Source organism: Dreissena polymorpha, chromosome 4, assembly GCF_020536995.1.
Source record: "Dreissena polymorpha isolate Duluth1 chromosome 4, UMN_Dpol_1.0, whole genome shotgun sequence".
In the NCBI taxonomy this organism is placed as follows: Eukaryota; Metazoa; Mollusca; class Bivalvia; order Myida; family Dreissenidae; genus Dreissena; species Dreissena polymorpha.
In genome coordinates this window covers 104,949,273-104,965,080 of record NC_068358.1, presented here as the reverse complement: position 1 = coordinate 104,965,080, position 15,808 = coordinate 104,949,273, and the positions used below count along the sequence as shown (strand labels likewise).

General features: G+C 38.2%; 1 protein-coding gene across 2 annotated transcripts in view; it reads right to left on the bottom strand.

Moving 5' to 3' along the window:
* Nucleotides 1-15,808, bottom strand: part of LOC127879146 (nuclear factor related to kappa-B-binding protein-like) — an 82,431-nt gene that overhangs the window by 44,534 nt on the left and 22,089 nt on the right. For both annotated transcript variants that reach the window (XM_052425815.1, XM_052425814.1), the window contains exons 6-12: nt 13,702-13,829; nt 9,635-9,750; nt 8,570-8,634; nt 7,775-7,900; nt 7,227-7,351; nt 4,137-4,230; nt 2,677-2,893 (exon numbers count right to left, since the gene is read on the bottom strand). In XM_052425815.1, the coding sequence (XP_052281775.1) occupies nt 2,677-2,893; nt 4,137-4,230; nt 7,227-7,351; nt 7,775-7,900; nt 8,570-8,634; nt 9,635-9,750; nt 13,702-13,829 (871 nt within the window). The remainder of the gene's footprint in view (nt 1-2,676; nt 2,894-4,136; nt 4,231-7,226; nt 7,352-7,774; nt 7,901-8,569; nt 8,635-9,634; nt 9,751-13,701; nt 13,830-15,808) is intronic.

The following is a 15,808-nucleotide window of genomic DNA, read 5'->3' as shown; positions in this document are numbered from 1 at the left end:
TATTCTAGCCACATTACACAGTCATTTAAATGCTGACAAGGATGTATCTGGTAACTTTCCAGTCGTCAAACTGTGATGTTCATCGTCCAATCGGTTACACGAATGCTTATGAGGGCGGGGTTAACTATCGACCATAATTTTTGATTGACTTTGGGCATGAAGTAAGAGTTTATCGCAGCTTGATTAGCAAGAAGTTGTACCATTTACGTAATATACGTAATATAAAACCGGTAATTAGTACAGTACAGTACATTAAAGACGGTTTCGGGCATCATAATAACACCTTTTTACTGTAAACAAGTGTTACCTATGACTCATAAATAATACAAAATTAATTGCAAGTGGTAAACAATTAATTACTTATAGCGAGCAAGTTGTGTAAATGACTCCCGGTTACAATTATGCGATAACAATTTAATTCCAGTACATGTATATTTCATCATGTCCATTTATAGAACTGATTCACCTCGTTTTTCTGACATTTATTCGACACGTAATGCGCTTTAACAAATTTTCGTTGAATTAATTACGCACACCTGTAAATGTTTCGTCTGATAATCGATGGCTAGAAGACTGATGATGGCAACTGGCCGTAATCCTCGTGGACAACGTGAATTTCATGCATAATTCCGTCAAAACAATTATTCGACTCGTAAAGTGTTTTAACAAATTATCGTTAAATTCATAATGCAACAGTTAATATTTGTTGAAATCTCAAATGGGAATAATTAAATTTGTAATACGAAACCCATTCCCGTAAGTCGATGTTAACGCGTTTTTAATCCGAAACACACTTCCGAATGTAAATGTTACCGCAAGATTAAATATTTTTGCTTCAAATTAGCAGTGCAAATTTATTTTGTGTCGAATCTTTTTCTCAATTAAAAAGAGCGCGAAAATTATGCAGCATGTACAACGTCGCGTCATTTGTATAGAAAAGCGTGCGTGTATTGAGCGTTTTAACAAGCAGACAACAGGTCAGGGTATTGACGCATGTTCAGAGGCAATATTTCATCAAATCTATAAATAGTCACTTAAAATTTATTTGATTCTATAGAAAAATGGCAAGGTTTGAGTTAAAGAAATAATTGAGAGCTTTTATCGTAAATATATTTACCAGAAAGTGATCTATAAAAACGGAATAAACTGGATTATCTGGTAATAAATAGAAACTTGAAAAGTAGGAAGTATACAGTAATAGAGTCGGCTTGAAACGGATGTATTGGGGTATCGTTCAAGTCGGAATTTTACTATCTGTGCAGGAAAGTTTTAAAACAATTAAACAATATAAAAAATTATATATATTTTAAAATGACTGGGGGATTTTCTTGAAGAGTCATAGCGCACCAAATGACGTCTTTTGACGCTGTTTTCTTTGAGTTATAACGCACCACAGAACGTGAATTGACAAATAAAAAAAAAAATCAACGTCGGGAGGGGTGTACCACCCCTATCAGTCCTGGAGCGCCTGACAAAAATCCTGTAGAAAGCACTGCTATATATTCAGATAAAAGGAAAAGTCTTGAGGGCACAGAAGTTGGGGGGACAAGAATTTTTTTATAGAAAATTTCAAAGGGCCATAACTCTTTGAAAAATCATCCGACCAGAACCCGCTGATGATATGCACATCTCCTCTTGGGAGTGAAGCTTCCCATGAAGTTTCATTGAATTCCGATCATTAGTTGCTGAGAAATAGCCCCGACAAAAATTGCACTATATGTACAGTAAATAGAAAATTTCAAAGGGCCATAAATCTTTGAAAAATCATCCGACCAGAACCCGCTGATAATATGCACATCTCCTCTTGGTAGTGAAGCTTCCCATAAAGTTTCATTGAATTACGGTCATTAATTGCTGAGAAATAGCCCGGACATGAATTGCACTATATGAACAGTTAATGGAAAATTTCAAAGGGCCATAACTCTGTGAAAAATCATCCAACCAGAACCCGCTGATAATATGCACATCTCCTCTTGGTAGTGAAGCTTCCCATAAAGTTTCATTGAATTCCGGTCATTAGTTGCTGAGAAATAGCCCGGACAAGAATTGCACTATATGTACAGTTAATGGAATATTTCAAAGGGCCATAACTCTGTGAAAAATCATCCGACCTGAACCCGCTGATAATATGCACATCTCCTCTTGGTAGTGAAGCTTCCCATAAAGTTTCATTGAATTCGGGTCATTAGTTGCTGAGAAATAGCCCGGACAAAAATTGTGCATGGACAGACACACAGACGCACAGACACACGGACGGACAGACAAAGCGGCGACTATATGCTCCCCCCAAAATAAATTTTGGGGGAGCATAAAAATGAAATGACGTTCATTATCCCCATATTGCCATCTATCCATAATTTAAGTTTCATAAAAAAATGTAAACAACTTTTAAAGTTATCGCAGGATCCAAAAAAGTGTGACGGACTGACAGACTGACTAACGGACAGAGCGCAAACCATAAGTCCCCTCCGGTTTCACCGGTAGAGGACAATAAACCATTTTTAAATAGGTCTGGGTTACATTGATCTGCGAACAATTTATTAATAAGTTGTACAAATGATAGCACAGAAAATAAAGGATAATCAAATTTGTTTAAACTAAATTCAGATGCGGCAAGTATAGAAGCTCAAAATTTCTTGTAATTGTCTAGCTATAAGTACATAAACATTAACATACGGCAGGGAAGAATGATCAATTGTGCTGGCGTTATCCTCCGTGACATCTATGCTCATATTAGTTTTGCTTTCATCATCTGCATCATCAGCGTCTGTCACTGACATGCCAATGTCCATGTCTCGTATTTTATTTGACGGCTTCTTCCTCACACGTTTTTCTGTCTTTTCTTTTTTCCCTCCTTTGGCCTTGGATAGTGATGGCGGCAAGATAATTTCATCTGAAATATATTTTATAATCATCAAAAGCAGCAGCATTTATTACACATTCAATTTCATTTTACGATTGTATACAATAACCTTAACAATGGCTGATCTTTTAAACATTCACGAAAGCAAAAAATAATTGCATAATACACATTTTGAAGAAAGACGATCCTAAAGTAGATGTAACAGGCCTAGAAGCCAAACTGCAGACCACAGATAAGATGTAACAGGCCAAGAAGCCAAACTGCAGACCACAGATAAGATGTAACAGGCCAAGAAGCCAAACTGCAGACCACAGATAAGATGTAACAGGCCAAGAAGCCAAACTGCAGACCACAGATAAGATGTAACAGGCCAAGAAGCCAAACTGCAGACCACAGATAAGATGTTACAGGCCAAGAAGCCAAACTGCAGACCACAGATAAGATGTAACAGGCCAAGAAGCCAAACTGCAGACCACAGATAAGATGTAACAGGCCTAGAAGCCAAACTGCAGACCACAGATAAGATGTAACAGGCCTAGAAGCCAAACTGCAGACCACAGATAAGATGTAACAGGCCTAGAAGCCAAACTGCAGACCACAGATAAGATGTAACAGGCCAAGAAGCCAAACTGCAGACCACAGATAAGATGTAACAGGCCAAGAAGTCAAACTGCAGACCACAGATAAGATGTAACAGGCCTAGAAGCCAAACTGCAGACCACAGATAAGATGTAACAGGCCAAGAAGCCAAACTGCAGACCACAGATAAGATGTAACAGGCCAAGAAGCCAAACTGCAGACCACAGATAAGATGTAACAGGCCAAGAAGCCAAACTGCAGACCACAGATAATATGTAACAGGCAAACAGCCTCAGGAGCCATATGAGCCTAATTCTGGGAAAACAGGGCTTAATACATGTGCTTAAAGTTCTGTCCCATATGCACAGGCTAATTAGGGACAGCATTTTCCACTTTAAGAAGTTTTTTGTTGAAAGGTAATATTTTATATAAAAAATCCTGTGTAGGCAGACAGTGTTGACCCTGATTAGTCTGTGTGAAAGAAGAGCCTTATCTGGGACGACACTAAAGGCACATGCATTAGTCCAGTTTTCCTAGAACAATGCTAATTTTCATGAACACCAACTCCACCGCCTACATGTACAGACTGTCATCGGGCTTATTGTACAAGCCACATCAAAGACCCCACATAACATGTTACAGGCAATGAGCCCATGAAACCATTTCTCGAACAGCAACACCTGCCCCAACTGACCGTCATCAGGCTCGTAGCCACCCTTGCGACTGGCCTGACACCGCGACATCACGTCCTGCAGCGTGATGTTCTGTGTGTTGTACTCCGGGTGCTCCTGTGGGCAAAAAAAAGCATTCAAACTTGAGCCAAATCATGCGAAATTGGGTCTAATGGCATATGCAGCCAGTGTAGCTCTGTGCGTCCGCACAGTCTGGTCTGGAGCTACTATCTGCTATTGAGACCATGGAAGCTCGTGTGACTTTAAAGTGGATAAGGTAGCTCCTCACCAGACAGCGTTAAAGCACTGACTGGTCTCAAGCTATCTTGGTCACATATGGCATTAGACCCATTTTTGCACGATGCAGCTCATTTGTCAGAGGGTATTTGCCATGACAAGGAACATTCTTAAGTTTGAATCTTTCTTCTAATCTCCACTAGTTGAAAAGTTGAAATTGGTGTACAAATCTTCTCTAAGCTAACATTCAAATTAAGCTAAGATTTTTTGTACACAAAGGTGCAATAAAGCATTTTGCATATCATCTTTTCAGATATGGCTACTTTATTTGAACACATCAAAAGAATTACACATAAGACAATAACAGACTTAATATTTTTTATTAAACATTCTGATTCTCCATTTAAACCCTAAACTTATCTATTACTGAATAATTATTTATTTATTATAAAATGCCATTCCTATTACCACAAACCATCTTACATCTGATTGCCTTAGATTATTTCAAAAGTCATAATAATGCTTCAGCCACATATACAAACATGGAAGGACAACATCTGTCAGCCATTTTTCCTTCTTAATACAACAAGAGAGTCATGATTGCCCCGAGTTCACTGTACATCAAATGTCAAAAGACTTGAACTGCTGCCCTAGTTATTGACTCACTTGACCAATATTCAAACAAGGCCTTAATATTATCAAGATAAACATTATGACAATAAATTATTACATAAAATCAACTTTCATAGAGGTAACAAGATAACAATTTTCCATACATATAAATGCAGAGATAAACATTCTGACTTATCCTCTATTCCTATAACTTCGTGCAGCCCTATAAGATCATGTACTTTTTTATGACGTAAACTTCTAAGCAATATTCGAACGCACGTGCCCGAAAACTATTCACTTTTGTAACGCGAGAATTTCCACAGCCGATAAGACAACAATCATGTGGAAAAAACAATAAATATCATATAAATTGTCCGTTTTTCTGACCTCGTTCCAAAGAAATTGCCTTAAAAATGTTTAAAATCTGCACATTTCCTTCACCAGATGGCTATTTGTCAATGTTTTGATCGTAAAATGTTGTAAGAGTAGTTTCCTTTGGATGCCCGTCTCGAATTTGTATTGTTCTCTCTGTACTTTGCACTACAATACGATTAAAGTATGCTATGTATGCGGAAAATTTTACCCCCAAATGATGACACGAGACCATACGTTAAGATCGTGACCGGCCTATTGCGATAAAGGTTCTCACTGCGTCAATTTGGGATTTTGTCACAAAACAACTGTCATTAGAAGAGGTGACAGTCTTTTATAACCCCATTGTGAATAGAATTTTATTTAGCTATTTTCCGTTAGTAAATACACTTTATCTAGACCTCTGAATACAGTAATCACAGTTCATATTTGTTTTTATGAAGACCAGTTGTGTTTAAACCATTCTTTTCAATACAGTTTATTCATGAAATTCACCTAAAACAACACATATTTAATACAAATAAACACATATTCACAAAAACATATATCGGTTATTATAGACACATCCCAAGGCCTCGCTGTGACGTCATCAAAATCGGTGCACGATCTTATAGGGTAATTCTGTGTGACGCAGACTACGATATACATGAATGTTTAAAGGTACGTAACTCCATTATTATTATCTGTCAACCAACATATTTCACTCGTTATTTGTTAAACAAAAGATAAATCATAAAGTATATATCAAGTTTAGTTATTGTCTAGTGATTTTTCATGAAAGATATGTCTTTGAAGTTTAAGGTGCACAAACTTATAGGTTTAGAGGCTATGTGTCCCCAAGACTGAGTCATAAATGTGGCTTCTAGAGAAGTAACAAGGTTCTGATGACCTCATGACCTAGATAATAAAAAGTCTGTCCAAGTTCCAACAAGATTGAGTTATAAATTTGGCCTCTATAGTGGTATAATAACATTTAATATGCAGACCTAGTTTTGGATGCATGCTAGATCTTGTCCAGATAAGTTTTGACCTTGTGACCTAGTTTTTGAGGCAACAAACATTGATTCAAAATGGGCTAAACATGTGTCAAAATAAACATTCACACCAAGTTTCATCAACATTGAGAAATTAATTTTGCCTCAAAAGTGGTAATAAGGTTTTTCAAATATTTATTACTTTTTGGGATGTACATGACCAACATTCGAACTTAGCTTAGATATTGCAGCCCTCAGTGTTTTTAAGCTGACAGTTGACAACAGACGATTCAAAACACAGAACACCAGATACAGACACAATAGCTAGTGATTGACCACAATATTTAGTGCTTGACCACAAAAGCTATTGCCTGACCACAAAAGCTAGAATTTGACCACAATATTTAGTACTTGACCAACAAATTTATTGCTTGATCACAATGGCTAGTGCTTGACCACAAAATATAGTGCTTGACCACAATAGATAGTGATTGACCACAATAAATAGTGCTAGACAACAATAGATAGTGCTTGACCACAATAGATAGTGCTTGACCACAATAGATAGTGCTTGACCACAATAGCTATGCTCAAGGGAGCTGAAAACAAACACGAAGACAGTTCTATTTAAGCCTCTGTGCAAAGTGGGTTGAATGCATGTGCATAAGGTGTTGTCCCAGATTAGCCTGTGCAGTCCACACAGGCTAATCAGGGACAACACTTTTCCCTTAAACTGGATTTTTGTCAAGAAGAGTCTTCCTTTAAACGATAAAGACTATACAAGACTTAGTGTAAAATGTCATCCCTGATAAGCCTGCATCAACTGCACAGACTTATCTGGGATGACACTTTACACATATGCACTTAACCCCCGAGGCTCATTTGCCCTTATGTTTACATGTTAGTCTGACATGATACCTCCTCATCATAGTCATCATACAACTGTCTCCGTCGATGCTTGGTCAGCATATCACGGTACGACTCCTCTGTGACTTCTGGCGGTGATATCGGCCGAGGTCTTTTCAATGACGATACAGGTGTGTCTGAATCATAAATATGAACAATTTGAGCCATGCTCTGAAAAATAATCAGCTTAATGCATGTGTAAGGACTTGTCCCAGACTAGCCTGTGTGTGTGAGGACTCGTCCCAGACTAGCCTGTGTGTGTAAGGACTCGTCCCAGACTAGCCTGTGTGTGTAAGGACTAGTCCCAGACTAGCCTGTGCAGTCTAAAGTCGACACTTTCGACTTACAAAAGCAAGTCTCTTCTTAGCAAATATCAAGTTTTGAAGGAAAGTGTCGTCCCTGATTAGCCAATTCAGACAGCACAGGATAATCTGGGATGACACTTTATGACATGCATTAAATCCAGTTTTACCAGAACGAGGCTCAACAAGTTTTGTACCCACCTACATGACACTTTGTAGGGGCATAGAAACAAGGCAAAACAACGATTGTGTACCCACCTAGATCCCCGTTGGCATACTCTGACTTGGCTGCGTATGTGGAGTGTACGCTGGAGGTCACGGGTTCAGGGGAGGGAACTGGGTTCAGGGTCTTCAGGAGCTGCTTCTTGCTCCTCGGGGTTACGTCTGGTAATGGAACAACAATGTCAGTTGTGTGATTAGAGTATGGGCCATGTTCAGGGAAAACTGGGCATTATGCATGTGCCTTAAGTGTTGTCCCAGATTAACCTGTGCAGTCCGCACAAGCTAATCAGGAATGACACTTTTTGCTTTCCTTTTTTCTTGTTTAAAGGCAGTCTCATTTTAACAAAAATAAAGTCTAAGTGGAAAGTGTTGTCCCTGCTTTGTCTGTGTGGACTGCAGGGACTCGTCATGGACAATACTTTATGCGCATGCATTAAGCCCAGTTTTCCCAATGCAAGGCTTATATCTGTTCTCTAAGGCAGCAGGATAATATTCTTTGCTTAAAGGGGGAAATAATCTTCTCTTTAATGTTGTTTATCTGCTAATAAACAATTAATTGTAGTTTTGGGTGCATATGAATTAAACTATGAGAGCATTTGCCCATGTGGTTTAATAGCTGAGCATCAGCCGGACCAACAATTAACATTTAACTGATTTTCATTCTTAGGTTAAATATGAATGTATTGCATTTGTCAAAAAATTGCCTCTAATAGATGCTAAATTTTACTAAATTGTGTTCAAGGCACTTTCTTTTTGGTTTGAATGTTGGCTGCTATCCTAAGGTTTATTTCATACATAAATGCCTGCAAATACTCCTCAAAGATCACTTACATCCAAACTCATCCTCAGAAGAAGTATCATCAAGACCACATTCCCTGTGAACTTCATGAAGGTATCTGACATAGAAAAGAGGATATTGTTACAAACAAAGTCTTAACCCTTTCCCCCCACTCATAAGCAAAGTTAAAATCGCTATATGGAACTAACATAATAAAACTTTATCAGGGAAAACATGATGGTACAAATGCGTATCAGAGTGGAAAAGGGTTAAACAAACATTAAAGAGACTTGTTTACAGAGTTAAAAAAAATAATTTAGGAACCACCCTACTATATATAAAACAATTATAATAACAAGAGGGTCATCATAATCCTTTAGGTCTGACCTGAACTTGTAGACAACAATTACAGAAGACTTGACATTACAAACTAAGTACGAGAACAATAGGAAGGACCTAAGTGGTCAAGACACACATCCATTAGGCAAGGATGTCTCTACATATCACTTTTTCTCAAAACTCTCCTGATGTCAATCACATGCTGTATATGGCAAATTTGAGTTCTAAATGTGAAATTGATGTTATGGTAATGAGACAGTTAACTGGTCCCCTGTTGAATTTAACTGTTGACTATAATTAATTTTAATTGGATAACACTAGGACCAATCAGTAGCGTTGTTCATGACGTAAGGTTACAATGTTATTGTTCGTGCGCGGTGTTTCATCGATTTGTTTTTGGTTCATAACTACATCTAATACAAAGATTCACATGCTCACAAATCAAGAATTTCCACTTTTAAGTAACGCAAGGATATTATGTATCTTGTAGTATTCAAGTTGCATATGTATTATGAATCTTATTGACTAGAACAAGCTTTTATTCTCACTTGTCAGCTGTCAAAAAGTTCAGGAAAATAAACCGGAAATGGTACACGGATTACTTCACCTGAACTTCGAATGCAGGCTTCACAAGCTAATTAGGGATGATACTGTCTGCTTTTATGAACTTGTAATATTATAAGGAATTCTTTTATAAACAAATATTCATTGTAGGCACAGGCTAATCTCGGACAACACTTATGCACATGCAGTAAGCCCAGTTTGTAGGCATGTCCTACCTCTTGTACTTGTTGTGGGCGCGCCATTTGAGGGGACTCTGTCTCTGCTTTGGAGGGTCATACTCAAACTTGATGTGCTCGTCTGGACCCAGCTCTGTCAGCTGCTCAAACACCCTCTGAAACGTTATCAATTACTGTATAGCCCTGTACCACTTAGCTACGTAATTTGACGCGTTTGTAGTCCCTTACAAAGTAAAATTTAATTGAAGACCTTTCTTACTGGATTGAAGTTTTAAAGGCTTTATTTCCAACGTCTACATACTGATGAGCAGCAAACAAAATAAAACCAGAACAGACTGCGAGTTACTCACAGGCTGTTCTGGTTTTATGCTGTTGGCACATAACCATTTTAATTTTGCTTCTGAGCGGGAAAGAGATAGTGTGCCCTACATATATTTATCCTCCTGTACTTCTTAACATTATCTAGGGGAAGTAATCCAAATTATTTAGTATATTATTGAAATAAATAAGAATTATTTTAATACTTTTACCGGATATATCCATTATCGCATGAAAATAAAATCAACTAAGTGAAAATTTAGAACATAATAATCAATTAACTTTAATTTTTTTTATAAGATACGACTTATAGTGGTATTTCAAGCAATCGGCAATATTTCTTTGCTCTGGACTGTCTTAGTTTGGGTATTTAAATCAAAGATTTAACAAGAGCACCGCCTTGCAGGTGCAGACCGCTCATCTATTTTTCTTTTTAAAGGTGCAGGGACCAATCTCAATACTTCAATAAAAAAAGATGGAGGGGTGGGGTGGAGAGGGGTGTATAGTGTGGGTGTGTGGTCATTTATAACATTATCTTCCAAAAATAAGAAATAAAAATGCAAAAACAAAACAAAAAAATTTGAGGGGGGGATTCTTGGGTGGGATAGTTGGGCGGTCTTTCAAAAATAAAAAATAATAAAAAATAAATATTGTTCTTTTTTAACCATATTTCAAAAAAAAATTGGGGGGGGTCTGGGGGGGTATAGTGTGAGGGTGTGGTCATTTATAAGATAATCTTTCAATTTAAATAAAAATACTTTTTTTGGAGAGGGGGATTCTGGGGGGGGGGGGGGGGGAGCATGGGGGATGGTTTGGGTGGAGTCTATTGTAGTATGTCAGGTAAGAGTTGTTTTGTCAAGGTATCAATCAAATCTGATCATAAATAACGAAGTCATGGCAAGTTTAGCAAAATTTAATTATTTGACCTTGAAAGTCAAGGTCATTCAAAGGTCAAGGTAAAATTCAACTGGCCAGGTTGATAGTACCCTCATGATAGTATAAAAGTATTTGAAGTTTGAAATCAATAGCCTTGATATTTTAGAAGTAAAGTGGATGTAAACACAAAATTTAACCATATATTCAAAGTTACTAAGTCAAAAAGGGCCATAATTCTGTCAAAATGACAACTTGTCCTGTACAGTCCCCTTATGATAGTTTGAGAGTGTTCCAAGTCTAAAAGCAATAGCCATGATACCTTAGGAGTAGTGGACAAAAACACAAAACTTAACAAAATTTTCAATTTTCTAAGTATAAAGGGGCCATAATTCTGTCAAAATGCCAGTCAGAGTTACATAACTTTGCCTGCACACTCCCCTTATGACAGTTAGTAAGTGTCGCAAGTATGAAAGCAATAGCTTTGATACTTTAGGAATAAAGTGGACCTAAACACAAAACTTAACCAAATTTTCAATTTTCTAAGTATAAAAAGGGCACATAATTCTGTCAAAATGCACGCCAGAGTTATTTAACTTTGCCTGCATAGTCCCCTCATGATAGAAAGTAAGTATAACAAGTTTAAATGCAATAGCTTTGATACTTTATGAGAAAAGTGGACCTAAACACAAAACTTAACCGGACGCCAACGCAGACGCCGACGCCAAGGTGATGACAATAGCTCTTTTTTTTTCAAAAAATAGATGAGCTAAAAATTGATTATTCAAATGCTTTTTGTAATAAAGCAAAACAAATATTCGAATATCATTTTCAGTAATTTATGCTCCCATCCCTCCAATATAGTGAATAAGTCAATTACTAAAAGCAAACAAGAAACCGTCAGAGACGGGTGATGCTCCCCAAAGGTTTTTTTGTCACAATATTGCACTATATATTCAGATAAAAGGAAACGTCTTGAGGGCACAATAGTTGGGGGGACAAGAATTTTTTTATAGAAAATTTCAAAGGGCCATAACTCTGTAAAAAATCATCCGACCAGAACCCGCTGATAATATGCACATCTCCTCTTGGTAGTGAAGTTTCCCATAAAGTGTTTCATTGAATTCCGGTCATTAGTTGCTGAGAAATAGCCCGGACAAAAATTGTGCATGGACGGACACACGGACGGACAGACGAAGCGGCGACTATATGCTCCCCCCAAAATATATTTTGGGGGAGCATAAAAACCCCACTTATAATGCCAATATTCCATAGTAGACACCAAACATGGTCTATAATTATGTACTAATAATAAAGGGGGGGGATTATTTCAAGTCAAATTAAATCCCACAAGACATTCTTGATAAGCTAGCTTACCTATAAACTTTAAGTGTACCTTGCTCTGTGAAAAGGGTGTTTAATGCATAAGCGTAATGTCGTCCAACATTAGCCAGCCCAGTATGCACAAGCTATTCAGGGACTGCACTTTTTTTTATTTAAGTTTTCTTTGAAAGGAAGTCTCTCCTTAATAAAAATCCAGTTTAGGTGTTGTCCCCAATTAGCCTGTGCAGACTACACAGGCTATTCTGGGATGACACTTTAAGCACATGCATTTAACCCCCTTTTCACATAGCGATGCTCAAATGTAATCCCAACAGTGACAAAGGGGAGAGCAAAACACTTTGCCTTGTCTGCAAAAAATTGAGCTATAAACAGATAAGAGCCTAGATCTGGGAAAATGGAGCTTAATGCATGCGCCTTAAGTTTCTTCCCAGATTAGCTTGTAAAGAAAGCACAGGTTACTCAGGGACCAAACTTTCTGTCTTGACTGGATTTTCATTTCAAAGATACTTCTTCTAAATATAAAATACAAGAGGAACTAGAAATGGCGCAGCAGAGGCCGACACGTATTCCCACGCCGCATGTTTGACCCAGGGGCGCCCCAGGGTTGGTAATGGGGCCATGCATAGCTGAGATTGATCGTATTGTCATAAGAGAAGTTCAATATCAATTTGAAGTGAATCGGTGTAGAAATGAAGAAATTATAGTAAAGGCAATTTTGGGTGGGTGTGGTCTATGTGGGCGGGGCCCCAGGGTTGGTTATGGGGCCATGCATAGTTGAGATTGACCCTAATGTCATAAGAGAAGTTCAGTATCAATTTGAAGTGAATCCGTGTAGAAATGAAAAAATTATAGTAAATGGAATTTTTTGGTGGGTGTGGCCTATGTGGGCGGGCGCCCCAGGGTTGGGATTGGGGCCATGCATAGTTGAGATTGACCCTAATGTCATAACAAAAGTTCAGTATCAATTTGAAGTGAATCCGTGTAGAAATGAAAAAATTATAGTAAATGGAAATTTTTGGTGGGTGTGGCCTATGTGGGCGGGGCACCCCAGGGTTGGGAATGGGGCCATGCATGGTTGAGATTGACCGTATTGTCATAAGAGTATCAAGAGGTCCAGTATCAATTTGAAGTGAATCGGTGTAGAAATAAAGAAGTAAATGTAAAATAACCTAAAAAAATAAGTGATAATTTCTGACGCGACCCCACCCCAACCGCTATAACTTTTGACCCAGGGGTCAGATCAAAATTCCAAATAGTGCAGGGTCGCACATATGCTCATAGCTACCATGTGTGTAAGTTTCAAGGTTCTAGTGCTTTTAGTGTAGGAGGAGATAGTGGCCAGGACGGACGGACACACAGACAGACAGACGGACGGACGGACGGACGGCGGAGATAACCACAATATCCCCACCTTTTTTTCAAAAAGCGTGGGGATAAAAAGAAGTCCCTAATCAGCCTGTGCGGACTGCACAAGCTCATCTGGGACACCACACTGCACATGCATTAAACCCTGTTTTCCCAGAGCAAGGCACATTATTACAGGCTGCCTGTCATCCAGTTATAGAAGTTACCTGTCTGGATAGAAGGATCTCTTTCAGCAAGCTGTGGTAGTACCTCTTCTGCTTGTCTCTGTATTCCTTTTGTTTCATCTTTCTTATCATCAGTGTGTACTTGGCAATGTCAGGGGAGAAGGAACCATCTAAATGAACATGATCTTGAGCAGCACTATGGCAAAATGGGCTTCATGCATGTGTGTAAAGTAGTAAACCAGATTAGTCTACACAGTATGCACAGGTTAATCAGTGATGATACTTTTTGCTTGTATGGAATATTTGTTTTATAGACGGTCTCCTCTTAACAAAAACCAGTCTAGTTGGAGTGTCCTCCCTGTTTAGCCTTTGCCAACTGCACAGACTAATTTGTGATGACACTTCAAGCACATAAAATAAGCCCGGTTTTCATAGAGTGGGGCTCTCTAGCTTACATCAGCCATGAACAATGAAAGAATGTTGAATATTTAACAGAAAAGAAAACACATTCAATTAAATCATTATCCGGAGAAGCGCCCCCTTGGAGAACTGCCCCCCGGAGAACTGCCCTCTTATTTTAAAGGTGGCTGAGAAGTGCCCCCCCATCAAATAGGTAGGGGCGGAGAACTGCCCCCCTGTAAGAATTTAGTAGGTGGATATCTGCCCCCCCCCCCCCCCATCAAATCTGTAGGGGCGGAGAACTGCCCCCCCCCCCCCCCCCCCGGTGTCATATTAGTTATTAGTTACGTAGTGAAAACAATACTTACGGGTAATTTTACGTTATCGCCGTACACATTTTATCCGGTAACAATTTAATTTCCATTTATCGAACTGAAGTACACAAATTGTCTAGAGGCATGTGATAATACTGTTTAAGGCCCTTGGTACGCATCTGCACCACTCACTATACATGAATGCCATGTAAAAGTCGTATTTTAATAACAGCGCGAAACATAGTCGAGATCCACACAGGAAACGCGTGCGTGTTTATACTGGCCATGTGTCGCAACTAAATATAGACGTGCAACTCAGTACTTATGGAGGAAAAGCTACATAAGAATTAATTTACATTATAAAAATAGTATTGACCCATGGGAAAAAAAACGTAAATTTACGTATAAAAAAGTAAATTATTAGGCAAAGCAAAGGCAATAATTTAGCTGACTTGAAGAAAAAAGTGAAGTGAAGTCGAATTTATAATCAATTTATTTATGTTGTTTAGTTAATTCATGTGACATACAAAATAACATACTTAAATACACACATTACATGCATACATACATTCACAGTTACAATCATACATACATACATTCAGACATACATTAAAAAATATATACATGCTTACATAAACGTTCAAAACATACATTCATAGCAGATCTTGTCGACATGCCAAACAAACAAACACGGTAACAGTTGCTTTAATTAGCAGCTAATTAGGCAGGCAGAGAACTTGTTACCGTTAACGATAAGCACCGCGATCTTTTAATCTTTTAATTGGTAGACCGGACCGACCTTAATTGTTAAGAACTTGTTAGCTTTGAATAAAGCCGCATTATATATATTATATTGAACCGTCCAAATCCGTAATTGGCGAAAACAAACAAATCAATTATTGTTTTCAGCTTGCATAAGGATGGATTAAATTGCATGCTAATTGTTTGTTTTAATTACGGGGAAAATATAAAATAATTCAGCCGCGAAAACTTTTTATTAGCAAAGTGATTTGTTTTTCTTTGTTCACATAGACGAAAATCACGTGATTATCAAGATGGCGACGTCCATGCCGAGGCAGGCATTTTTTGCCGTTTTATAACTTTTATTACTTGTACAACTTTATATTATATTACTTTTGAAATTTCACTCAATTTCCAGACATAATAGCAAGAAAGTTACTGGCGTTATTGTCATTATAATACTCGCTTTATATATCGCCGCGAAATTTCTTTAATTAGGGGGCACTTCTCCGGGTCATCAATTCTGACAGGGGGGCAGTCCTCCGCCCCTTATTAATCAGCAGGGGGGCAGTTCTCCGCCCTATAAAAAAACAGTGAAGGGGCAATTCTCTGCCCAGTGAAAAATCTTTGGGGGGGCAGTTCTCTGGGGGGGCACTTCTCCTAGAGCCTTACTATCATGATTATGACATCATAAA